Genomic DNA, 26929 nt, shown 5'->3' with positions numbered 1-26929 from the left:
CCTGATTATCCTTGTAAAAGTGGCATATCACTCACAATATACATTTATTTTAGTTACATTTTAATGGAAAGGGATATATGAACCAGTGTGAGTGTGTGTGTGTGTGTGTGTGTGTGTGTGTGTGTGTATGTGTGTGTGTGCCTGTGTGTGTGTACATGCATATGTGTTGTTGCTGGGAGACAATTCCTCCATGGACTTGTCCTATTTTTTGCATATCTTATAATTAAAGATACTGACAGCTTTTATTCCAGACTATCTTTTCAAGGATGTTTATATAGCAAATAGCCTCGGAAGAGGACAATGTCATCCTCTGGGGCAACGGTTGTGCCAGGTTTTCTTTTACCTACCTTATAAAAGGTTGGGTTTTCTAAAGCTCAGTATGTCTTTCCTGTCACAGAACTTACTATGTGTGCCAGTGTCATGTGGCTTGTTGTTATGTTGCCCTGTGGGAACTGAGGCTCAAGAAATAAATACAAATGACAATACTCCGGCTACTGACATAGCTGTGGGTAACAAACTGTCCTTTGTCTCTGATCCGGGATCTCATGTTTTTTGCCAGAATCTATGAAACGGTTGCAGGCTAACATGTTAGCTAGCAAGTAGGGTAATATGTGAGATCCTTTACAGTTCTTGATAGGTGTGTATGTCAGTTATTCACGTTTGAGCTTACAAATAGATCTTCCTACGATGGCTTTGTGCAATTCTTGTAGACCTGTTTGTCTTTCAACTGCTTCTATGTATGCTAAGAAATCCTGGAGAGTCACTTTATAACTGATCATTTCAATTAAGAAACTGAACAGCCCTGGGAAATTTTTTGAAAAATCAAAACTTTTGTCACAGGTTCTATTACACCATTCCAAAATTCTCACATCTCCCATTTTTTCTGTGTCAAACTATTGCAATAGAATGCTTAAGTCGTGGTTTGTGGACTTCTTGCATTAAAATCAACTGGGATGCTTTGAGTGGGATCCCAAATTTCTAGTGTAGTACCAAATCTATAAGCAGTCAATTCTCAAAGCACTCATAGAGAACTCAGAGTAGTGTTATGTTCTCAGTGACTGACTAAGCTCAAGTGGGTATTAACTGTTACGGAGCTTAAAGAGTGATCCCTCACACACATGCCATAGTAGATGCAGGACAATAAAGTGTCCAGTCCAGTGCCTGGGTCATACTTATTGGCTGTTCAGCTTTATCCCTTCCCAGAGAAAAGAGATCACATAATCCCATTATTGAAGGAGACTCTGCCTTTGGATCATATTCTAACTTTCTCATTTTAAAAATGAGGAAGCTGAAGTGTCTGCATTTCAACAGAAACTTTAAAGGGAATACTCCTTTCTTCTTCTAGGTTGTTTGTTTTTTAATCTTGCATTTTACTATTTTAAAAAAATTAATGTTTATTTTTTTTGAAAGTGGAGAGAGAGTGTGTGTGCATGAGAAGTGGAGGGTCAGAGAGAGAAGGAGAGAGAGAATCCCAGGTAGGCTCCATATTGCCAGCACAGAGCCCAATGCGGGGCTCGAACTCACAATCTGCGAGATCATGACCTGAACTGAAATCAAGAGTCAGATGCTTTTAACCAACTGAGCCACCCAGGTTCCCCTTTAATCTTGCACTTTTTTTTTTTAATGTTCATCTATGTTTCAGAGAGAGAGAGACAGACAGACAGAGTGTGACTAGGGGAGGGGCAGAGAAGAGGAAGACACAGAATCTGAAGCAGGCTCCAGGCTCTGAGCCCGATGCAGGGCTCAAAATCAACCGTGAGATCAAGACCTGAGCCTATGTTGGACGTTCAACAGAATGAGCCACCCAGGCACCCCCCCCCCCCCGCTTTAATCTTACACTTTAAAAATGCTTTTTACACACCTGTAATATAACACGCATTATATTAAACCCACATGATTTGTTTTTATGTTTCTCAAATTGGCTTTGGCTTTCTAATATTTAAGGTTGGTTTGTTTACCCCTCTATATTTAATATTTGATACAGTGTCTAGTCTATGGCAGGGCTTCAGTAAATGTGTAAGTGCCCAAAAAAGCAAAGCCTTCAGTGTCTAAAGAGGAGAAAACCAACACCTGGTGCTTACTGAATGTTTACCATGTATCAGGCACTATGCTGTAATTGTTTCTCCTTCAAACATAGATCATCTCATTTAATTCTGATAAGTCTGTTGTTATCTCCATGTTACAGATGAGAAAACAGGACTCTTAAGGAGGCTGCATGATTTGCCCCACATCACATGGCCAGGAAATGGGGGTGCTGGTGCTCAGTCATGGCAATCCCCACTTTAGAACTAAGTTCGCCCTTACTAGGCTAACTGGACCTCTGAATCCCTTTACATCACACCACATAACCCATATATTCATAACAACTAGCCTCTTGCTTAATTGTAATAAACCCCAAGTATTATTTATTTCTCAGGAGAAGTGGGAGGGGACTTTGTAGGCAGAATAGTGGCCACCCAAACGTGTCTAAATCTTACTGTCTACTACCTGTGAATGCTAGGTTACATGGCAAAGGGGAGTTAAGGTCTTGAGGAACTGGGATTGCTTCTCATCTGACTTTGAGATGAGAATATGATCCCAGATTATCAAGGCACACCCAATGTAATGACAAGGGTCCTTGTAAACAGAAGAAGGAGGCATAAGAGTCATAGTCAGAAAGACATTTGAAGACAGTACATTGCTAGCTTTGAAGATAGAAGAAGGAATCATAAGCCAAGAGGTAAGAGTTGCATCGAGCTGGGAAAAGCAAAGAAAGGATTCTCCCTCCAGAAGGAGCACAGCCTTGCTGACACCTTGATTTTAGCCCAGTGAGACTCACTTCACACTTCCAACCTCCAAAACTGTGAGATAATCAATCTGCATTGTTTTAAGTCATTACATTTGTGGTAATTTGTTACTGCTTCCATAAGAATAATATAGGGGTGAGATTAATAGGAAATAATGCCTGTGCCAGAGATAGTTAGCTGCCCCTCAAAGACTGGCATTTCCCTTCCAAAGCATACAACTGTAGCTAGAAAATGGCTGATCAGCCAGATGTGACACTTTCCAAGGACTTCTAATCCCCCTGTGCTTCTTTGCATTGAGAGAGGGACAATGACTAGTCTCCTTACTGGACTGCTGAAGTGTCTCAGTTCTGAATCAGGATGTTCAAGTTCTAGGTCTGTGATTCTCATGTTCTCTGCTGTCTAGATGATGCAATGCTAGCTTTTAGCCACAAGATGGAAACTCATGCACAGAAAGGTTAACTAAACTCACCTAAAGCCACAGAGTGTGGCTGAAATAGAATGAATGGAAGGGGTGATGAAGTTGGCTGAGGCTGCCGAAGTAGGCAAGGGCCAGATCACACATGGCTCTGTGAGTGATGTTAAGAAGTTTTAACTTAGAAGAAGTCACTGAAGTCATTTTTCATGGGAATGACACACTCAGATAAGCTTTCTTATAAGGTTGATTTGGTAGGAGTATGGAGAAGAAACTTAATCATAGCTAATAGTTATTAACTGCTTATAGTATAAGGTTCTGTTCTAAGTGGTGTATAAGTGTGTGCATGTATGTATTCATTTGATGAGCTAGGAATTATTATTTCTATTTAATACATGAGTAAATTAAAAGTAAAAGAATGAATTTGTCCAAGATTACACAGCTTATAAGTGAGAGAGTAAGAATTTGGACACAGGTAGTGTGTTTGTAGAGTCCACATGCTGAGCCACATTAAACACACACCCCCTCAATGTAGAAGGGGTAAGAGTAGGAGGAAAATCAGGTTGGAAACTATTATAACAGTTCATGTGAGAAATAATGCTAGAAGAGGAAATAGATGAAATAAACAGAATAAACAAATAAATATATATTTGGAAGTAGAATTAACAGAATGTGATACTAGATTGAAAGTGTGCAAAGAGGTGAATGACAGTAAAATATTAAGGATGCTGTCCGGGTTTCTAGCATAAGCACTTGGCAGGAAGAAAGACAATTTCCTAATTCTGGAACACTGGAAAAGAGTCTCATATGGGATTGAGCAGGATAATGAAGAGTCCAATCTGGAAAACTGAATTTAAAATGCTATGTATTATTCACAGAGAACTAGCTGGGTCCAGTACTGAGTCTTGAGTCTAGAAGGAATTGGGACACTTTGGATACCTTTCACCAACAGTCATAAATAGAATCAAAGTGTTAGAAAACCAGTTCCTAAAAGAATAAAATGAATTGTGATTATGCATTCCACATAGAGACACACAGAATGTTTGAATGAGAAGCAGCACTGCAATTCAGCTGGTTTTCTTGCTTTTCCATTGACGTGGGGATTGGTTCTGCACCCCCTCCCAATGTGCCTGAAATAATGGCCAGAAGACACAAGGAGTAATTTAACCAATCTTAAGCACACAGAGGTCTTAGTAAGCAACACCTCTCTTGAGGACAGAACCTGATGAGAAGTTCAGAGTAGAACATGGAAAAATGCTAAATACTAGATTAAGTGGAGGAGGAAACTGTGAAACTTCCCTGCAGGAACAGTTGGACAATAAGCAGATGGTTCTTCTATATCCTACTTGCCAGGGCATTCACATATTCAACAAGGATGGAGAAACAGATTTGGAAGGAGTAACCTTGTTTCAGAAATTGCGCTGCCAAGAGGAACCTCATTACCTCTTGGCTTGGTGTCCAAGAAAAATCTAATCCAGCTGACAAAATGAAGTTTAGTAAGACACCCAACTAAAGATTGTAAATGCACTAGTCTCAGCATGTTTTTCTAAATACAATCTTCTGCCCTGAAAAGGAGAATCTAACTGTTCATTAATGAAGTGCAGGTGTATGTGAACAATTGAAATAAAGGGTAAAATTGTTCAGAAGTGAAAAGAAATGCCTAAAACCGAATGGTATGACTATATGCAGGGGGTTTATTCATTTGTTCAAGAAATTCCCGTTGAGCTCTTATCTGCCTTTGGCCAGGCAATGTGCTCACTGCTGTGAAGTCTACTACAGTTGCTAAAACTGTTCCTGCTCTCGAGATATATGCAAAATGAAAAGAAGAGGAAAAGACGAGAAAGGGGAAGAAATCAAAAAATTAGATGATGAGGAAGACAGAAACTATATAGAAGAAGAGGGAGAAGAATGAGGTTGAGGGAGAAGAGAGAAAGAATATGAAAAGTGAAAAGAGTTGTTTACAGCCCCCACCATACTTCAGGCTTGTACCAGGTCTCATCTAGATTAGTATCGTCAATCCCTAAACACAGTGCCTTTTATTATTTCTTTGGACACATATTCATTGTTTTGCTGTGGCCGAGTGTCTAGAAAGCAGAGCCTGCAATAAGAATTCAGGTGTTAATACTTTATCTGGGAGGTACAAGGTCAGGAGGCAGTGACAGAAAGTGGGAGGCACAAAGCTAGGAAAATATGAATAAATACTATGTGATGTGTTGCAGTGCTGACTACCATTCTGTATTGAACCCCAAAGATATATAGCAGGTTCTGTATTTGGAAAACAGAACTGCTCTGGGAGGATTGCAAGAATATATTGGAATAATATACAGGTGCACTGGAAATAGCGTGGCTCCCTCCTAAATCCTGTTTCCTTTTGGTGGAGATTCACACCTTAAGGAGCGAAGTCTCCACTGCCAGGTTGCAACACCTAGTCCTTCGGCTGCTCCTCAGGAAACCAGAGTCCACACATCACGATGTGGCATCTTGTCCAGGTCTGAAAGTGGACTAGCTACCATGTGCTTGTAGAGCATCAACCAAGAGAAAGAAAGAAGGTGGTAAAGGAATATACGAAGAGGCAAAACTTGAATTCAAGTATCTTTTATGTGCCAGAGACGGTGCTGAGTGCTGTGCAAATAACAGTGGACAACAGATATGGTCTCTGACCTTGTGTAGTGGCCTGCTTAACAGTGCACACAGACAAACAATTACAGTGAGGTGAGAAATACAGGGCTTTGACTGCTGAGGACCAGAGACCCTATGTGGTCTTTAAAGGTTCCCAGAAAGAGCAATGTCTAAGAGAGAGGGGTTATCCAGGTGATCGCCAGAGCCAGAGTAACTTTGTGTTAGAGGGGAAGGTGGTGGCGTGGGAGACTGTAGGACACTGGTCAGTCAGAGACTGTTTCCCAAGGCCTAGAAAGTTAAAGTTATTGGAGCTCAGGGTGTTGTACAGGTTTAAAGAAGGTAATAGTGTAATTCCTACCACCTCATGATCTGATTATCATAAGGCCTAACGTCACAGACTAGAAGCCTATCTGGCTACCCTCAACCCACGTTGCTTACTTTCAGCTGCCCTATATTCAGGTCCAACTTAATTACTGGTTTTGCTCTAAGTATGTTCTATGACTTTCTACTTCTGTACTTTTATTCCAATGGTTTGTTTCACTTGGGATTCTTTCGCCTTCACATGAATACCTGTCTAAACTCCTGCGCTTCTTTTAAGTCCACTAAAAGCTTTTCCTCATGAACCTATCCTATGTCCCCCACATCCTGCTGGTCTAATCTCTCCTTCCCTAAAATTTTCATTTTCTCTTAATATCCTTATGTCAGTTCTGTACTTATTTTTTGACTGTCTCATCTCCTCTCCTAGACTGTTAAAAATCAAAACTAAAACTGATGGACATAAATAACTTAAAATCATTGATGGCATCCATAATCTCTTTTCTCTGGAGAACAAAAGGAATACATTTAACTCTGGAAATTATTCAGAAATCAACTAGTATCATGGGCCAAGATCACTCAGCAAACTCACTGTTTCAGTCCAAGATGATCTCCCTGGCCCAGTGACCCTCCTTGTTTTCCCCTTTGCTTTCTTCCTCAATCTTTCCCCATGGACCATTTCCATCACTTCATAATTCTCAGATATTCCATTTTATCTGATTCCATTCCAGGCTCTCTGGACCACCTGGACTTCACAAGGAATGCTGACATCCAAACCGCAGATCATTTTGGTTTTGTTAACAGTAAAGCAATTTCCTTCTTTGTGCTGCCCATAAAGCAAAAGAATCCAACAAAACTTAATACATCACTCTCTCACTTGATGAGCTTTTCATTCTGAATTGCATATACATTTGCAATTTTCCATTTACATGATGGGCTCTGGCACTTGGGAATACAAAGCAGGACCCTAAAAATGGCCTTCAAGGGCTTTACAGCCTAGTTGTGACAAAGACAATAATACCAATGACTAGAAATCAGGCAAAAAAGGGATGTGCTGTAACAGGGGTGTGGGCTTAGTGCAATAGGATTAGGAAACCTGAAATGTCACTGGTAAAAGAGTTTGAGAAATTCCTATTCCTATTTCAATCATGTGAATTATACCTTGAGCTAAATAAATTAGGACATTTTTAATGTCAAGAACAGCCTGATAATTTCATGAGTACTAAAGTAAGAACTCTTCAATATTTTTGCTAAGCACAGTAATTCAATAAACATTTGCTAAATCACAGTAGGATAAATTTGTTATACTTGATTTTAAAACAGTCACTAAAGTGAGATACACAAACAATGAAACAGAACAGGTAAAAACCAATCTCAATTTAAACTCCTGTCAACATAATTGCCTTTAAATATCTAATACTCTTTTTTCTAAACTTATCTCGGCTTTCACACTTTTGGGGAAAATATTTGGAGAGAATATTTGAAATATATATACATTTGAAGTATACGTATACTGACTTTCTCTTATACCCATAACCCCAACAGTAAGGGTTTTTTTTTTTCAAAGTATAATGGTTACAGGCCAATTATCTTCTGTCTTTTGGTCTCATGTGAACTGTCATCAAATAGCCTGTTGTTAACTAGCAAAGATTATTTCATCCAGTTATCCCTGCTTTTCTTTTAGCATGAAGAGAGAGAAAATGCTATAAACACACTTCTCTAACAGTCAACACTAAAGGAAGTTCTAAGTGCATGTTTTCCTTAAACTTTATTCTCACACCCAAATGAGCATATTGACTTTAAAACCAATTTCTAAAGACATGTAAAGGACATTTCTAGGCCCTCAAATGAAGGTAGAATAGATATCCCCTTCAATTGCCCCTTAGGATGTCTGTTCATCTGTTCATAATGTAAATTACTTTATTTCATATCTTAAAAACTTCTTGGATAATCAGATAAGTGTGCAAGTAGGACATGAGCATATCTGAGAATTCTTTTGGTATACTGACATTTACACATTCTTATATACCATTAAGAATATGAGACTTCTTCTCTGCTTAAAAACCTGCCATGGGGAAAGAAAAGTTGTACCCATATTCTCAAAAACAAAGTCTTAATTCTAGAACAGCCCCAGGCCTAGGTTTCCAGTGTCACTGTGAAGGTCTTATTCTCTGTGTTCCCCTCACACCAATTCACATGCTACCACTGAACACACATGTCTCTGTTCCTTTCCATATGTCTCCTCTGCCCCCACTTAGAGCATTCTTTCCTAATGATCCCACACACTCTCTTTGAGCATTACCTCCTTTTGAGAACCTCAGGGTTCTCAGACACCATTAAATGGTTTTAGCCATTATATATATACTTACTTATTTACTTACTTACTTACACATTACTTACAACACTACAGCATAATTCTTAGTTCAACTGTTTTTCCAATTAAAAAAAAAACCTGTAAAGGGGTACCTGGGTGGCTCAATCGGTTAAGCGTCTGACTTCAGCTCAGGTCATGATCTCATGGCTGGTGAGTTCAAGCCCCACGTTGGGCTCTGTGCTGACAGCTCAGAGCCTAGAGCCTACTTCATGTTCTATGTCTCCCTCTCTCTCTGCCCCTCCCCCGCTCATGCTGTCTCTCTCTGTCTCTCAAAAATAAATAAACATTAAAAAAAATTTTTTTTAAAAACCTGTAAATTAATGAGAAGCACCTTCATATGAGTGTCTTGTACATAACCTAAAACATAGTTGCTACTTAACAAATTATTTTTGAAAAAAAAAAACAAAAAACAAAGAATGTGTGATTTTCATCTACCTTTTACTCAACCAGTCAATAGATTTAAAAATAATTTAACAAACTGGAAGGTTGGAGCAACATTTATGTGGCTTATCAAAATTCTATACAGTTCAAAATTAAAGCCTGCAACTCAAACATTTAAGTCTCCATATGCTACTGAGAACCAAAATGCACTAAGTCGCTATATACTACTTGGCATTTTAGGATACATTCTCTTATCTGACCATATACTTCCTTATGTCAACTCTGGGCCCAAAATGATAAAGACATAACACTTTCAAGAACTATTTAATCTTACTGGAGTGGAGGACGCAATTGATGTCCCGTTCTTAAAAGAACTGTGTCCATGGGGCGCCTGGGTGGCGCAGTCGGTTGGGCGTCCGACTTCAGCCAGGTCACGATCTTGCGGTCCGTGAGTTCGAGCCCCGCATCGGGCTCTGGGCTGATGGCTCAGAGCCTGGAGCCTGCTTCCGATTCTGTGTCTCCCTCTCTCTCTGCCCCTCCCCCGTTCATGCTCTGTCTCTCTCTGTCTCAAAAATAAATAAACGTTAAAAAAAAAAAAAACTGTGTCCATTTAATGTCAAATAATGAATCTGAAATAAGAAAAAAATTCATGAAGTGTTCTTCTTAACTACAGCCATACCAATACTTTCTCCAAATTTTTTATTTAGTTTTTTTTTTTGGGGGGGGGGGGAGGTATTTTTTCTTCACCATATAAATACATTCTATCTCTATGTCATTTCACTCCGAATTTGTTGATATCTCAGTTTCTAGGCCATGTTTTCATGAATGGAAAATAACTATCTCCCAGTCTTTATTAGATTTTGAAGGTGTGTTCTTTATCTCAATGTTTTATCTCCTGAGAAACTATGCTTGAATGCAGGCTGAGTGGCTTTAATTTCATTTCAGAAAAGGGCAAGAAGAAAGTGCTCTCTCTAAACCAAACTTTCAGATTTACAGGTAAGCATCACTCTTGCTGGTATTTCTGAATTATAAAAGAGAAGCACAATTCTCTCTACAATAATAACTGGTAAACAAAATCATAAATATTTTTCTACATTTTCATTCCCAATTCTATTGGCTTGGCTCCTATTACAGGTAATGCTTCTCATATTGATTGTTATAGCACTACTTTGGCTGCCTTTAAAACATCACATGAACACTGAACAAAAGAACCAGTTAAATATGCCATAGATATTATGCCATTTCTATAAGCACCATGAATTGAGGTCAAATGGGGAATGGGACACCGCTAAGAAGAAGTCACCAACAGAACTGTATCAAAGTCAGAATTCAGCCTCAACATCCAGCATATACAAGAAACTAGGAGGCCCTTGGGGGAGAATTAGCATTTTTCTTTTTCACTCCGGAATCTAGATTTGATTTCATTCTATTACATAAGAGATCCATAGAAATGGGTCTTGGTTTTGGGATTGGTGATTTTTTTGTTGTTGTTTATTTTGGTGTGGTTTTGTTTGTTTGTTTGTTTTTATTCATTGGTGGTTGTGGTGTTTTCCCCAGGGTTGTGTTCCCCTAAGATCAGGTTCTTGAAATGCAAAGCAGCTAACTCACAGCAGATGGTGGGATTTTGTAGGGAAGAAAAGTCAAGCGATTTCAGTCCAAAGATTGAACAGAGTATCCTAGAGTTTAAGGAAAAATTAACCTGTGGGAAAGTCAATTGTCATTGAGAAAAGAGTTCTCAAAATCAATGCTATTAAAGTTCCTTTTCCCTCTACAATCTAACATAAAAAAAAAAAAAAACACACACACAAAAAAACAAAAAATGTGATGTTCACAGAAACTGATGCAAAAACTGTCACCAATTTTGGCCTTTATTATTGCATTAGCAGAAAAGGTTAGAAATACTTAAATTTGTCCTCTTTAATTGGGCAAACACACTCACTGGTCCATTACAATAGCAATTCACTTATTATCTTGTGTTTAACTTGAACCAAGAAGAAATTCTTTTGTTGCCAGAGGTCTCAAGGTATATCTATAAATGATAACAGTAGGAAATTAAGGCATTTATGAGAAAGGAAAGTAATAGCTGACCAATCTCTCTTATTCACTTCTATACAAAAGCAAAAGAAAGCCTTTGTTAATGACTACCAAGGTAAGTAGTAAGCTATACCACATCTTTAATGCACTTGCTGACCCTCGAAAACCCTAGTACTATAGACAACAGTAAAGACAAGAAACGAGAAGGTGGAACAAAAAAATTACCAAGGTCTTAAAGAATATTCTAGAGCTCTTTCTCTAAATTCTGTTCGTCCAAAGTCAGAAAAGTAAGCATAGTCACGTTCTACCCTGGAACAGAAAGTGTGTAAATTGTCACTTTCCAAATGTGACATTAGATAAGGAAGAAAATTTAATTACTGTTTTTAAAATAACTCTAGCTCTGTAAATGTGACACTGTAATTTTAATTGTTGAAGCAAACTCTAATGATTCTGTTAAGATGATCCCTCTATAACTGAGAAGTTAAATTATCCAAGGTTATGGTCAGAGATGCCTCTGGAATGTTGAGAGACCATGTCACACACAAAAAAGTACCTGGTATGAAAAGCTTTATGGGGTAAAATAGATGCATTTCCATACCAAGAAAGCATGCATCTTGCCTTCTACAGTAGGGAATTTATGTGCACACTCAAGGAAACATTCCCACCTCGACTACTTCTGCAAAGAGAACTGCCATGTCCTCCAATGTGGCTGCGATGCCACACATTCTTCTAGAGTGGAAGCATTCCTGCTCACTTTTGGCGTTTCAGCCAATGGACTGAAATAAACCTGGGCTGGTTTTTCAGTCCCTATATGTAATCACTGTCTCGAACTCTAAAACAAATGGGGTACTGCTAAGGCTGTGCATGCCTGTCAGAGAGTCTACTATGGAGAAGACTGTTTTCCCTCCTCCTCTGTCTCCTTCTCATTTTCACATTATTTAAAATATGCCAGTAAAATAGTGGATCCATGACATTTGAAAGCGATAAGCCTGTAGAAACTCCCACATCCACAAATTCACCCAAACAGCACTCTTGGGGAGGAAAACGAAAAAAGAATGCTACTAATTCATGACTGATTACTCACTCCAACCTACCAGCCCCCTAGCTTATAGCAATTCATTTTTGCTACAGCTCTTAGGTATATGCTCTCATTTAATTTTTACAATGATCCTTTGAGGCTGAAGTTACTATTATTGCTATTATTTCTAACTATTGCCAATTATTACAAGTAGCAGAACCTAGCACTGGTTTGCAAATTCTCAACAAAACAAATACTAAACCTGTGAGTGCTGAGGGTCCATTATGTCAAGAACAATATGCAGAGATAGCTTTAAAGTTGATTCCCTTCCAGTCAGCTGCACCATCTGTCCCTGGAACTGGCTGCCTACCTTCCTTGGCCCTCTGTGCAGTGGACGCTGGCGTGCTCTGGGCACAGTACACCTCCCGGGTCTGGATCCCACCTCCACAAACGGGTCCCGTCACATGCCAGTAGGGGTCCTGCTGCTCGAGGAGAAGAGAGACTTGGCATTCTTTCCATTCAGAGGTCCTCCAGGAATACCTGTTTGGTTTGATTTATTTAAAAGAAGAAGAAGTAAGGAAAATATAATATTCTAAAGAAAACTTAAGTCACAATATCATATGCATGTAATAATCGTTCTAGAGCCAAATCTTCACCTACAGATAAAAAAAAAAAAAGTCAATTGGCTTTGTTTGTTTGTTTGTTCGTTTTTAAAGTCAATTGGTTTTGATACTAAATCCCTTTTATTTCCTAGGAGCACAAAATCACAGCAGCCTCTCCTGGTGGCAGTATGGAATAAGAGGAGTGAAGAAAGGAAATGTGGATACACAGGGGATGTGCCTCATCCCAGGTACTATAAGAGAGTGAAGAATCAGACGAAGGATGTGAAAACCCAATGAGCCTGTTCCATAGCAGCCGAACTTTTCATGGGATAACACTTCACAAACTTCTGGATGACTATGTGGAAGTTGGCCTTTTAAAGATAGTAGAGTAGTGTGTGAATGTGTGGAGTTGGGGATATATGATTTTAAATGGATAGGGATGACCAACTTTTCAACCTTCTTGATACAGGACAGTCTTTCAACTTGTTTGACCCCATTAGCATAAAGATATACATACTAAAAATGAGTTATCAGTGTGGCCACTACATTTAACTGATGAGTGTTTTATATATGCAGACATGCTGTTATTTAAACTGACTTAATAATATATTCTTCCTGGTTTATAACTGGTTAAGATACATACTAATAGACACACATACATACACATGCACGCACACATACAGATACGGGGAGGAAACCCAACGGAGTTTGAACACAACTTGCAGAAAACAAACAATCGTAACAGCACTGCACTCAGACCTGGAGAATTATTTCAGACAGAATTTCTTTTTGTGGGTTCTTACAACATTCTTCAAGCTCACATCACTAATAGAACCCTATAGCATTCACATAAATACCAATAGACTCATTAACTTCTAGAACAATAAACAAAACCTAAGAACATTCTTGTAACTGCTGTCCCATTTCAGATTTGAGGAAAAATTTCTCAGCATTGTGACTGCTTAAAAGGAAAAAAAGGCGATAAAAATGAGTGTGTGTCGCCCAAACACTGGCCTTACAGAGACTAGAGTAAAATAGAAGTCAAGTCACAGACATCAAAATAATAAAGCAAATCTCTCAGAAACCTAATAATGACCAAACCCCTTCACGATGAATGTCATAATTCTAAAAAAGCTTGAAAACCTGACAGTCATAAAGTCTTATAATTAAACATTTTTAATGTTTATTTATTTTTGAGAGAGAGAGTTCAAGAGGGGGAGAGGCAGAGAGAGAGAGACATGCACACACACACACACACACACACACACACACACACACAGGATCTGAAGCAGGCTCCAGGCTCTGAGCTGTCAGTGCAGAGTCCAATGCTGGGCTCAAACCCATGAACCGTGAGATCATGATCTGAGCCAAAGTCAGACGCTTAATCGACTGAGCCACCCAGGAGCTCCTCATGAAGTCTTATAAAAAGTGCATTGTAGGAAAAGAATTTGAACAATCCTGGGGGGTTCACTGTGACACAACTCTTCTCCCTCTGCCTCCCCACTTCATTTTCACATGGTTCTCCCAGGCAAAAAAATAAGCCAGTAGGCTGGGCAAGACTTTGGGTGCACAGTGCAGTTCTGCTTATGCACACGATACAGACAATAACCTGTTTCCAATTCCTGGGAGTGACAGACTGAGAAAAGTTTGATTATTTCCAAAGGTAGGTCTTCTCCAGAGGCGAACTTCTGAAGCCTGTTCTCCTCACTCAAAGTTCTCACCCTGTTCTCCGTGTTCACTCAAGCAGAAAGCTTCTCCCTCATGCCCCTGAGTCCAGGGAAGATGGCTCTGTATTCCAGGGCAAAATGCAATGAGGTAAGGGTTTGTTGGGATGGATGGCTACCAAGGTCTCACTTCAGATCCCTTTCCTCCAAAGATCCCCTAGCCAAAGAGCTTCTGGCCATTAAGGAGGGGGACAGATAACAGCAGCTGAGTAGAAGCCTCCTATGATATAGTTAACAAATAACATAGGCAAAAAAGGGAGCAGTGTGGTATAGACAACAGGCATGCTTTACAGCTGAGTTGTGCCTTGCCACTTACTAGGCATGTAACCATGGCCCAGTTCTGTTTTCCCATCTTTAAAATGGACATAATAATACCAAATGTTGAACATGGCATGGAATAGATGTTCAGTAAATGTTAATTCCTTTTCTGCTTCTGTCCTTCTACATGTAAGTTTTGCCCCTTGCTGCCACAGAACACACACACACACACACACACACACACACACACACACACATTAACATTTTATGTATGAGGACTTCATTGATTTCATCAAGTCCTAACATTAGAGATCCAGGAATACTATGGCCTAACTTCCAGCAACCAAAGTTCAGCAAAGAGTATAAAAGAAACATAGAGTTCAGAATTACAGCAAGTCACAGCAATTTTTTTGCTTGTTTGAAAGGAATGGGTCACGCTGTATAAACAGCTTTTTCAATTAATTTATCATGACCCTAGAAGAATTAGCAATGGAGGAATTTTGGAAGTCATTATGGAGAAAAATGAGAAGAAAAGTTTAATGACTATGGTTTTATGTAAAGTAACAAAAACCCTGTTGGTAGCTCATTAACCAACAACACCCAAATTCCATTCACTGGCAAACAACAAATTCTCTAAAGAAATATAAGGCATTTATCACTATCGCTATTGTTTACCACCTCAGAGAAAATACCAGACAAGCAAGTGGCAGAGGGAAAATGATCACCAGGTAAGGACTCCTATATTCCTTTTTAAAATCTGTCTTTCACAGTCTCTCATCATCCTCTTTATTTTTTTTTTTTCGAAAGCCCTATCTATGTGTAGTCACAAATCACCCTGCAACCATGAAAACTGAATGTCCAAACTCTATCAACCTGGGGAAGTGTCTCCAGGAACTGACAGAATGAGAAATCAAAGGAGTCCTTTTGGCTAACTGGTACTCACTTTCTCCTTTAGAAGCTGTTACAGCAATGGTCCTCCAGCCTCTGGACAAGATGGCATCCAGACTGCCTGGGACGCTATCTTTAATGGTGAAGTCCCTGTCAAAGAACAGGCCTTTTTCACCTCTCTCTCCAAATTCTGATGCCTTTTAACACACCCTCATTTTGTCCTTCTGTTTAGGAGGGAAATATGGGGAGTCTCAAAGGCCAGAGTCCTACCTCCTGTGGGCACAAAACATTTTTAATTGATTGTGGAAATGCCTCAAGTAGACAGCCTTGGAATGAAAGACATTAGTCAATCCTCATGGCCCCTTAGCAATGTGACTGTGGAGGATCCATTTGCTTTTTTCAAAGGTTCTGTCTGAACACAACAGCCAAGGCATTAATTTATTTGGACTATTAGAGTATCATGACATGGCCTTCAAGAATAATAACTACAACCAATACCTTCTGTATGTCTACTCTGTGCCAGGCACTCCAATAACAAAAATAGGTGTGTTACCTCATTAAAGTGTCCCAACAAACCCTGAGGAAAATATTATTTCTGCTTTTACAGATGGGATAATTGGAATAAAAAAGAAGTAATTCTTCCAAGGTCATAAGTAATTGGAAGAGCAAGATTCAATGTCAGATTTATTTTTCTTTAATGAAATGGCAGGTAGATTAAAATAGCAAATGGCGAACCAATGAAACATGATCAAAGGATACTGAAAATAAGTTCAGTAGGCAATAGGTAGCTACCTGTCCAGCCATTATGAGGACAAGTAAATGTTGGTCTTGGTCTGAGGAAGTGGGTTCTGGACTAAAGAAGAAAAAATCTCTTTTTGTTGGTGGCAAAGATAATGCCAGTGACAACTAACTGATAATGTTTTATACTGCCTATATATATATATTTTTTTTTCTTTCAGTCTCAAACAAAAATAAAGTTTGAGAATATTTTACAGCCAACTTATAATCAGAGCACTGTGGTAACATTGGGTCAAGTTTTGGTGCTTTCAGGATATAATTTTAAAAAAAGAGAAATAATATATAAGCCAAATTAAAGGATCCCTAACTATAAAAATTAAAATTCCCATTAAACCTTACAGAAGGTAACTTTAGGCCTGAAATCAAATTCTCCATGTTGCTCCCTGCTGATTAGAGTGTTAAGTAAACGTGTCATGATCCATTCATGTGAAAACAGCTCCAATGTCCCCACTACTAGTGAGAGAGCACACCTCCAACCACTCTGGAACCCCACCCTCTGAGAATGGGAATGCTGATAACTCAAATACTGAATGCACAAGGAAAACAGCTGATGCAAGGGCATTCTAGTTAACATAAAGATACCTATGAGAGCCTGAAGGCAGGGGGAGGGCTAGAAAGAAGGACTCCCTAGAAAAAGAAAGAGGCCTGCCCAAATAGTAAGGGAATCACTTACACAACCACATGTTCATTAATCCTTTCTTTCAACAAATAATTCCTGAGCTCCAATTATGTGCCAGGCAAGATTTCAGACAATAGAAATGCACAGCAGTAGGCAAGACAAAGCCCCTGACCTTGAGAAGAGAAAGAGCTATTTCCGTGCCATGACTAGGGAAGCCTTCAGAATCCTGAAGAACATGAGGGAATGAGCAGTCAGGGAGCATTCTAGGCAGAGAAGAGCACATCCAAAGTTTCCAAAGAGACCGAGTGTTTGGCACTCTCTAGGGTATCGCAGAAGCCAGTGTGGCTGGGTCAGGTGGGTTAGGATAAGAGGGAGAGAAAATGAGCAGTAGTCAGGAGCCAGTCTATAAAGAACATAGTAGGCCAGAGTTAGGACTGTGAGTGTTATTCTAGATGTGTCAGGAAATCATTGCAGAGTTTTGAGAACGGTAATATGGTGTGATTTAAAGTTTTAAAGATCACCCTGGCTACTGAGTGAAGAATAGACTATGGGGGATGTGAAGGAAGGAGACAAATTTGGAAGGCTTTGCTCATCTAGGAAGGATGATGGTGGCTTCAACTGAGGCAGTCATAGTGAATGTGGTGAGAAGTGACCAGGTTCTGGATATGCTGTGAAGGTAGGGACAGCCTTCCAATGGATTAGATAGAGATGAGAGGGAAAGGGAGGAGTGAAGAATGATTCCAAATTATTTTTTCCCCAAGTATTAGCACCACAGTGTGTTGGCAATGAATTCTTAAATGAGACAGCCCAGAAAAGGGGACAAGAACCCAGACATCAGGGAAACCATGTATTATAACTGAGAAACTCAGTTTTTCTTCATTTACTTTCTAGAATCTGTTTTCCAAATCCTTCTCCCATGCCTGTAACTCATTGCCCAATATTCTTATATGGTCCCTATAATTTAAGTCTCCTTTTAGGAAATGGTCAATAAGTATATTCACATGATACATATTAAAAGTTACAAGTTTAATTGCCATGCTGAGCACTGGGTGATGTATAGAATTGCTGAATCATTATATTCTACACCTGGAACTAATAAAACACTGTATATTAACTATATTAGAATAAAATAAATACTGAAATGTTAACATTAAATATGTTATGATTCTAAAGAAGTATATGCAGCTTAAAAGGAGAAACCAAGATTAGGTCAAAGAAATTTCTAATGGCAGAAATACATATTCCCATTAAGAGATATAGGAGACAAATTGTGGACTAGGAAAAGTGATTTGAGGCCCTGAAATTCATTTGCCAAGATAACCAGTTTGTCTTCCAGACAGTGATGTTGTCTAACTCAAGGAATCCTGTACTTAAACTATTCTTCAAACAGAAGGGGGATAGCAGAAGGAGTAAGGAATGAACTTATTGCTGTGAAGCAATGAGTAGAGACATCGTAAATTAGCAAAGACAAAATTAGAAAAGAAGGCACATTAGCAACTCTTTTTAAAAGACCTCCATCCTACTAATGTGACACAAAGTGATTCTAATAGCAACAGGATGGCAGGACCATCAGAGTTTTATAGCAACCTCTGCCCTTTAGAATGTATGCTTTATCACTTCCACAAGGCTTAGAATTGCTTAACGTGTGGATTTCTTTTCTCCTACTAAAGACTTGGATTTAAAGCAAAGCAACATGGAACAGAATCTTAAGCGATTTAATGATGACAGATTGAAAGAATAATTGCATTAGTTAATGGTCATGTTTTGACTAAGCACATATAGATTTGCAAACACTCTTGGAATTGAAACCCTAGTGCAAGGTATTCAAATTAAATGTGTGTATATTAAAAATCAGTGTACTGCAGCATGACTAATTTATGATAATGTCTGTTGTCCTTTTAAAGTTGTAAATGCATTTAGAAAAGAATTAACTTGTCATTTTTTTTGCTGAACAGACGACCAAAATAAAGGGAACAGATCAAGCTTTATATATTTTATGCTCTAGTAATTTTTTATTGAATACAGTGAGACCATTGATTATGGAAAGCTACTCTGAAGTGCAAAGCTCTTTGCCCTTCAGCAGCTGGCTTTGCCAGCCAAACTCCACATATGTATTATTAATAGACTTGTATCACTATGCACAGCACTTAGCAGTACGTTAACTTTTCTTACACTAACAGGGGAACAAATCTTCCATCCAAGAGGACTTAAAGTGGCACAATAGGGACTCATGAAAAAATATGTACCAGTAAAAGATAGATTCAATAAAGCATCTGTCTTCTCCTGTTGAAACAATTTATAGATATTTGAAACCATTGTTTCTTATCTAACACACAGTCTCCTGAGGGCTCCAGGTCATGACTCCTTTATTCCTCAAGCTGTTTAATCAAAACAGTTAACAACAACAACACAAAAATCATCCTTAACGAATCTATGAATTCATTTAAAAAATGTACTGAGTTCCTGTTAGGTACAGAGTGCTTGTTTGCACTGTGGTAGATGATCAACAGCAGATTCAGAAGATATGGTAGGTGATATTCATGCCGTTCTGTTCTGGAAGGCAAACTTTTTTTTTTTTTTTAATTTTTTTTTTCAACGTTTATTTATTTTTTTTGGGACAGAGAGAGACAGAGCATGAACGGGGGAGGGGCAGAGAGAGAGGGAGACACAGAATCGGAAACAGGCTCCAGGCTCTGAGCCATCAGCCCAGAGCCCAACGCGGGGCTCGAACTCACGGACCGCGAGATCGTGACCTGGCTGAAGTCGGACGCTTAACCGACTGCGCCACCCAGGCGCCCCAATATCAGTGTTTTTAAAGACTGGACACATACTCACACAACTAGGGAGAATTCTGTGAGACAGTAAGTTAATCTGTAAAGGATAATAAACTACGTCTATCTCTTCTGCTTCTGAGGTACAGAATGATATGAATCTAAGGGGTCGACTTGGTAAAAAATGAACAATCAGTATGTGAAGACTTGAATACACACTGATTTCAATGGTGAAGTGGAGGAAGTGAGTGGCTAAGAATCTGACAACAGGCATTTGTCCCTTTATTCCTCTACCCCTGCCCCACCCGATATACACATTATTTCAGGTGCAAGAAATAGCTAAGCTCATCAATAACGCCTGTTGAGTTTGACTGTTAGATTAATTGCTACAAGAAGATATTTTTTTTGCCTCATTTTACTTTTCACTGGGGAACTGATTCTCAAATTCTACAAACTACAAAAAAACAATAGGAAAGGTCTATCTAAAATAGCTACATATTTAACAGATAGAGCTCAGGGCAGCTGTCCAGCAGGAATTACCACAGATTTGTCCCCCAAAGACTTCTGAATAGCCAGCTGCAAATGACTTATGTCATTATTAGACTTGGCCTACCATAATACAAGAACACAGAGAAAAATATACTGGAGGCCTTCACCAAGGGTCATACCTACAGTCAGGCAAAATATAAACAATATAAAAATATTAAAATACAGCTACTAATCTAGGTCAATGTTTTTCTCAAAATTCTCTGCATTAGAGACAATGTCATAGGGTAGCATGTATTAGGGATTGACTCTGTATACATTAGACAATGTATTAGGGGCTGTATATTAGAAACAGTTTCATAGGGTAGCAGTAACATTTAGAGACAGAACTGCATTAGAACTGGGGTGTCACCACCCATTAGCTATGTGACATGAAAAAATATTTAAGCAACAACAGCCTCATTTACAAAATGATGATGCTATGAATAGCCTCTTAACTTGTGACAAAAATCAGGTGTGACATGTCAGGCAATGATAACTAATGGTTATTGAGCAATTATTATGTGCCAGGTTCTGGATGAAGTTAGTACTGCTAAATGAGTAAACTAAGGCACTATACTTAAGTTCCTTGCTGAAGTTCACAAATTTAGAAAATCACAGAAATAGGATTAGAGCCTAGGGAATCAACACAGCCCATGCTCTTAAAGCACTGTGCTAGACTGCTTAGTATGGATCTCTATACTGAGTAAAGACACAACAGTTAGATGTCACAGCTACTGGGGCGCCTGGGTGGCTCAGTCGGTTGAGCGTCTGACTTCAGCTCGGGTCATGATCTCACAGTCTTTGAGTTCGAGCCCGCGTCAGGCTCTGCGCTGACAGCTCAAAGCCCGGAGCCCGTTTCAGATTCTGTGTCTCCCTCTCTCTCTGACCCTCCCCTGTTCATGCTCTGTCTCTCTCTGTCTCAAAAATAAATAAATGTTAAATTTTTTTAAAAATAAGTCACAGCTACTGTTATTATTGTTGAGATCCCTACACCACATAAAATGAGGTTTTGTAGAACACTGAATACTCATGCCAAAGAATGCACAATACCTGGGACATGGCTGCAAAAGTTCTTCAACAATGCAGGCCTCTTTCTCAAGAAGTTCAGGGCATTCCTTTCCACCTCCAATAGCAATGTGCTTCACATTCCGGCTCCTGCTTCTGAATCCTGGTGAGAGACTTCCTGAACGACACGTCTTGGAGCAAGGGCTCCAAGACGCCCACTCAGTGGTTTCACAGTCTTTCGGCATGATGCAGGACTGGACAGTCAAAGGGAAGGAGTCTTGTGTGCAAAGGCTGAAAGAATAGAAGAAAAAAAACAGTAGGATGTAGATTAAACAGATGCAACCAACATTATGAAGTGCCTGTTAAAGGGGGAAAACAACCCTGAAATTTGATATGAGCTTTCAAAGCATTTTAAAAAATGTTAGAGGCATCATGATAAAATAATGAAGAACATACATCTTAAAAATGTATGTTCTCTTTTATCTGCAACTGTGAAGTGATTTCACTCTAGCAAAACACACATGTACACACTTATACCTTGTGCAAAGCATTATGAGAAATAACGACATTACCAGCAACAACCAAACTACAGAGGGAGCCCATATGTGCACTGACTGATGAATGGATAAGGAAGATGTGGTACACATATAGAATGGGATATTACTCAGCCATCAAAAAGAATGAAATCTTGCCATTTGCAACAATGAGGATGGAGCTAATGTATTATGCTAAGCAAAATCAATCAAAAAAAGACAAATACCATATGATTTTAGTCATATGTGGAATTAAAGAAACAAAACAGATGAACACGTGGGAGGGCGGGGGAGAGAAAAGAGGGAAACAAACCGCAAGAGACTCTTACTGATAGAGAATAAACTGAGGGTTGATGGAGGGAAATGGGTGGGGGATGGGGTTGATGGGCTAGAGGGGTGATGAGCCTTAAGGAGGCTACTTGTGATGAGCACTGGGTGTTGTAAATAATGAATTCCACCCCTGAAACCAATATCGTACTGTATGTTAACTAGCTAAAATTTAAATGTAAAAAATTAAAATAAAAAAATATAATAAAATACAAAAAAAAGAAGAAGACGAAGAAGGAGGTTCTTCTAGTGTGTTGTCACCTGCACTATAACATACAGCTGCCATTTACTGACTGGTTCCCACGTGTCACACACACTGTGCTGTATCTCACAGGTACTTTTTCGCAACAATCCCATGAGTTTATGTATTATTATCTCCAATTGTAGAAAATTTAAGCTCAAGAAGGCTAAACCATTTGTCTAAGGTCAAACAAAGGTAAAGGTAAGCTGTAGAGTATTGATCTATCCACTCTTTTCATTCTGGGCTATGAAAAAACCAAATGTGGTATCATGTTTCCCCACACCGTTAGGCTCTGAGCATCAGTTTCCTCATTTGCAAAATTCAGGTGCTATCAAATACTAACAATCTAGTTGGGAAACAAATAAATAAAGAGATGGGATAAGTGATAATGTGATGAATTCAACATGAAATAATTTACAATGATGAGGAGAAAAGTTGATGAGTCAGTGATAGACCATCTGGAAAGGCCAGGAGGATGGGAGGGGGTGAGGGTTTCTAAGAGAGAAGGACATATGAGCTGCATTTCTTTTAAAGATTGATAGGAGCTTCCCAGGCACAGAAAGGAGACTATTTTAGGTCACCAAAATAGTATATTTGAAGCCTTGGTATAAAACTTTGTGGGGATGGAAACCAGTGTTATGCCAGAGCTGGATGTACTGTTTCACAAGAACTAACTAGTAACTTTTCACGAATTTTGCAAGCCAGTTGATTTCACTCAGATAGCTTAAAAATGGCCATGGTAGGAGTATTTACACTGCAAAAATCAACAGATGCTACTAATCAAGCCCCCCAGCCCCACCTTACCCTGACACCCCACCCCCAAGAACAGGTACTTAAACATTTATAAGTACACCAAAGGGCGGGGGGAAGTAAAAACCAATTTGTCAGCTGTCATAATTTGTCAATTTATAAAGCATGAAGTTCAAAGAGGAAAGTGGATAGATATTAAGTTTGTGAATTCTTCAAAAGTATGTCTGGAAAGACTTCACGTCATCAGCTAAGAAATTTGGATTTAACTGAGCATTAAATAATTTTAAGTGAGGAAAATCAGACCCCACCAGGAAAATAATATTTTACATATTAATCAGTGTTCTTAGTTGTTTTTTTTTTTACTTTTTTTGTTGTTAGCCTTTTTCTTATTATGTCAAAGGCATCCATTACCTTGGGGAAGAAAAGGATAATTTTGACAGGAACACAAGTCAACATATGTTCAAATACTGACTTCCCAAAGTAGGCGAGTGAAATCTGGTGGAGTAATGAACTAATCAGGATTAAGTAATGGTTGTTCTGCATGTTTCTGACTTGTGAAAATAATGCTGATAAGGAAGAGTCAACAACAGGGAAAGGGATTATAGAAGGTTATGTGCAGGGGAGAATAAAACATGATCAAATTTAAGCAAATTATAGTGAGGTTTCCATATTGATATCTTTCATTCCTTCATGAAGCCATGGAGAGTTAGTGTGGCTTTCAGAAGTCACAATGATATAAGATAAACCTTGTGTGTGTGTGTGTGTGTGTGTGTGTTTGTGTGTGTGTGTGTGTATTCAAGTCTATTCAGATCATATTCCTTTCAAAATGAAAAAAGACAATGTATACCTTATTACCATTGCTCACTCCAATGTTACATTTTGGGAGCCTGGAGTTAAGACATACTAGGAAGAACCTCTCTTGAAAATGCCCCACCTGTATCAGAATGTACTGTCTCTGTGCATTGTGGAGGTACGGGGAGAAGACTGTCTCTTTTGGTGTATAATACAACAGAAACATCAAGAAGTTTCTAGGTTTTCACTTTTCAGAAATTGTTATGGGCTTCCAAATTCATATATTGAAGTCCTAACCCTCAGTACCTGAGAATGTGTCTCTATTTGAAGAGTCTTTAGAAAGGGTATTAAGTTAAAATGAGGTCACTAGGGTTAGCCTGAATCCAGTATGAATGGTCTCCTTACAAGAAGAGATTAGGAAACAGATACAGAGAAGGAGGACTATGTGAAGACACAGAGAGAAGACAACTGTCTACAAGCAAAAGAGAGAGAGCTCAGAAGAAACCAACCTCATTGACACCTGATCTTGAACTCTCCAGACTCCAGAACAGTTAGAAAATTAATTTCTGTTGTTTCAGCCACCCAGTCAGTGATACTTTGTTAAGGCAGCCCTAGCACACTAATACAGAAATTTAGTGATGTTTTTCAATTTGTGTGTTTTTAGAAATACACAAAATTTGCATGTTTTGGAGAAAAGTCTCACCTTCCAAGATGGACTTAATTCCTTTTATAAAGAAGGTCCCACACGATACAGTTCTCTGTCTACAGTTGTGGTGGTTTTGGTTTGGTTCTTCCCATTTACCAGCTTTCACTCTCGGTTGCTCATCTTCCCCAGAATGACTTTTCCTACTGGATCAGTAGAATGGATAACAAGACTTGCAAGGAGTTGCAGGGAATAATCAGGAAATTTTGCATTTTTGAAAAGGGATCCTAATTTTTGGAACTAGGAAGAGCGTATGTTCCACTGATTACATATTTACTTACTTATTTTTTTTTAATGTTTATTTATTTTTGAGAGCATGGGCAGGGAAGGGGCAAAGAGAGAGGGAGACAGAGAATCCCAACCAGGCTTCATACTGTCAGCAGAGTCCAATGCAGGGCTCAAACTCATGAACCATGAGATCACGACCTGAGCCGAAACCAAGAGTCAGACGCTTAACCAACTGAACCACGCAGGTGCCCATATTTACTTATTTTTAGTGTTATTCTCACAAACCTACCTTCTTGGTTAAAAAAAATCATAAAAGCTGCCACATAGATCCCTGGTCTACTTTGATCAGTGAAATTCCATTTTACTGGAATAGGTAGACAAGCACTAAGTGGTGAATAAGAAATATTTGAGACTTGAAGTTTGCATCACAATATGTTAGCATGACCTTAGTCTCCCGGCTACTTAGCTTCATTATCTGCAGGAAAAAATAATAAAATGTGATTTACTCACCCCCTATCATAGTCATAATAACTTTTAGTATGTGTAAAATCACCTTATAAACTAAAGCCCATAAGAAATATTATTGTCTACACATAGAAATGGGAATAAAACTTTTCATAGAAGGTGGTATTTTTAATAAAACAGACATAAACTGTGGATTTGTCTTTTTAAAAAAGAGATGCTATGTAATTATATCTCCTTGACATTTACAGAACACATCATTTGTAAATTACTTCACAAGTATTCACTGTAAAGGAAATCACTGAAACTAAAAATTACTCTAATAATTCTTACTTCCTATGGAAATATAAGGAAATCTCTTTATTTAGAAAAAAAAGAACAGAAACTCGTATAAGATAAAAATCAAGAGAAAGGTATCCTCCCTTCATCAAAACTTCAACAGTTAAAATAATGTTAAATACCTCAAACATTCAGAAAAGTAGACTTATATAACACATACTCCAAGACTTTACTAGCAGAAATGAACATTTATGACAAATTTTGTTAAATAAATAAAAAATTACAAATTCAGATAAAGTTCCCTATGTCTCTTGTGATGCATTTCAAGCTGTCTTTTTCAGACACAGCTACTAACCTGACATTGATTTTTCGTATTCTCTACAATGTTTTTATACTTTAGATAAATATGTATATGCTCATAACTATCATATAGCATTCATTGTCTTGAATGTTGCTAAATGTTTTACTTAAATGTTTTATTAAACATATTATTCTGGAAATTATTTTCCTCACTTAATATTATGACTTTTAGATCTATCTATGTTGACAAATACAGATAATGTTCATTTATTTTCACTGTTTGTATGAGTATATAGCAATTCATTTATTCATTTTCCCATTACTGCACCTTTTGGTTGTGGTTAATTTCTTGCAATTCCAAAGGATTATGAATTGAGCCTCTTTTTATGTCTCTGTCCTACACATGTGTAAAATATTTTCTTCAGTATTTTTGCCTTGAGTTGGGCCATAAATATTCATATAATCAAATGTACTAGGTATTATGAGATTTCTCCTTTCTTACATGCCTTAAAGAGGTATTATCAGACTTACTTTTTTCAAAATGTTGGAAAATTACATTTGTTTTTTGAGCTTACCATTGAGCTTTATATTCTTCTTGAATCTTTAATGACTATTCAGACTTCATCTCTTGTGAAGTGACCGTTCACATTGTTTGTCCATTAGGGTAGACTGCCTAACACTCACATTTTTCCCAAGATGGGAATTCCCCTGTCCTTGCTTCATTGTATAGACCTGGATGTTAGCTCCATGAAAGCTGATTGGAGGAAGGGAGCTGTCAGGGCACTCTCACAAACTACATATAGATCTGCATTCCATCTGCATATTCACAGAATGATGTTTCATATTTACACTACATTCTATAGGTAAGGGAGTAACTTTTAGGCCTATTGGACACATCTATCAACAGAGTTACTGAGCGCCTATAATTGTTAGGCCTCCCAAGAATCTTGTATTAATGGGGCGCCTGGGTGCCTCAGTCAGTTAAATGTCCGACTTCAGCTCAGGTTGTAATCTCATCATCCGTGAGTTCAAGCCCCCCGTCAGGCTGTGTGCTGACAGTTCAGAGCCTGGAGCCTGCTTCAGATTCTGTGTCTCCCTCTTTCTCTGCCCCTCCAGCACCCACACTCTGTCTCTGTCTCTCAAAAATGAATAAATGTTAAAAAAAAAAAAAAAGAATCTTGG

General features: G+C 38.5%; 1 protein-coding gene across 2 annotated transcripts in view; it reads right to left on the bottom strand.

Moving 5' to 3' along the window:
- The window catches only part of THSD7B (thrombospondin type 1 domain containing 7B), a 1583569-nt gene that overhangs the window by 517675 nt on the left and 1038965 nt on the right, over positions 1–26929 (bottom strand). For both annotated transcript variants that reach the window (XM_045479666.1, XM_045479668.1), the window contains 2 exons: positions 21178–21423; positions 12310–12479 (listed from right to left, as the gene is read on the bottom strand). In XM_045479666.1, the coding sequence (XP_045335622.1) occupies positions 12310–12479; positions 21178–21423 (416 nt within the window). The remainder of the gene's footprint in view (positions 1–12309; positions 12480–21177; positions 21424–26929) is intronic.

Source organism: Leopardus geoffroyi, chromosome C1, assembly GCF_018350155.1.
Source record: "Leopardus geoffroyi isolate Oge1 chromosome C1, O.geoffroyi_Oge1_pat1.0, whole genome shotgun sequence".
NCBI lineage: Eukaryota > Metazoa > Chordata > Mammalia > Carnivora > Felidae > Leopardus > Leopardus geoffroyi.
This window is presented reverse-complemented; position numbering and strand designations above follow the sequence as displayed.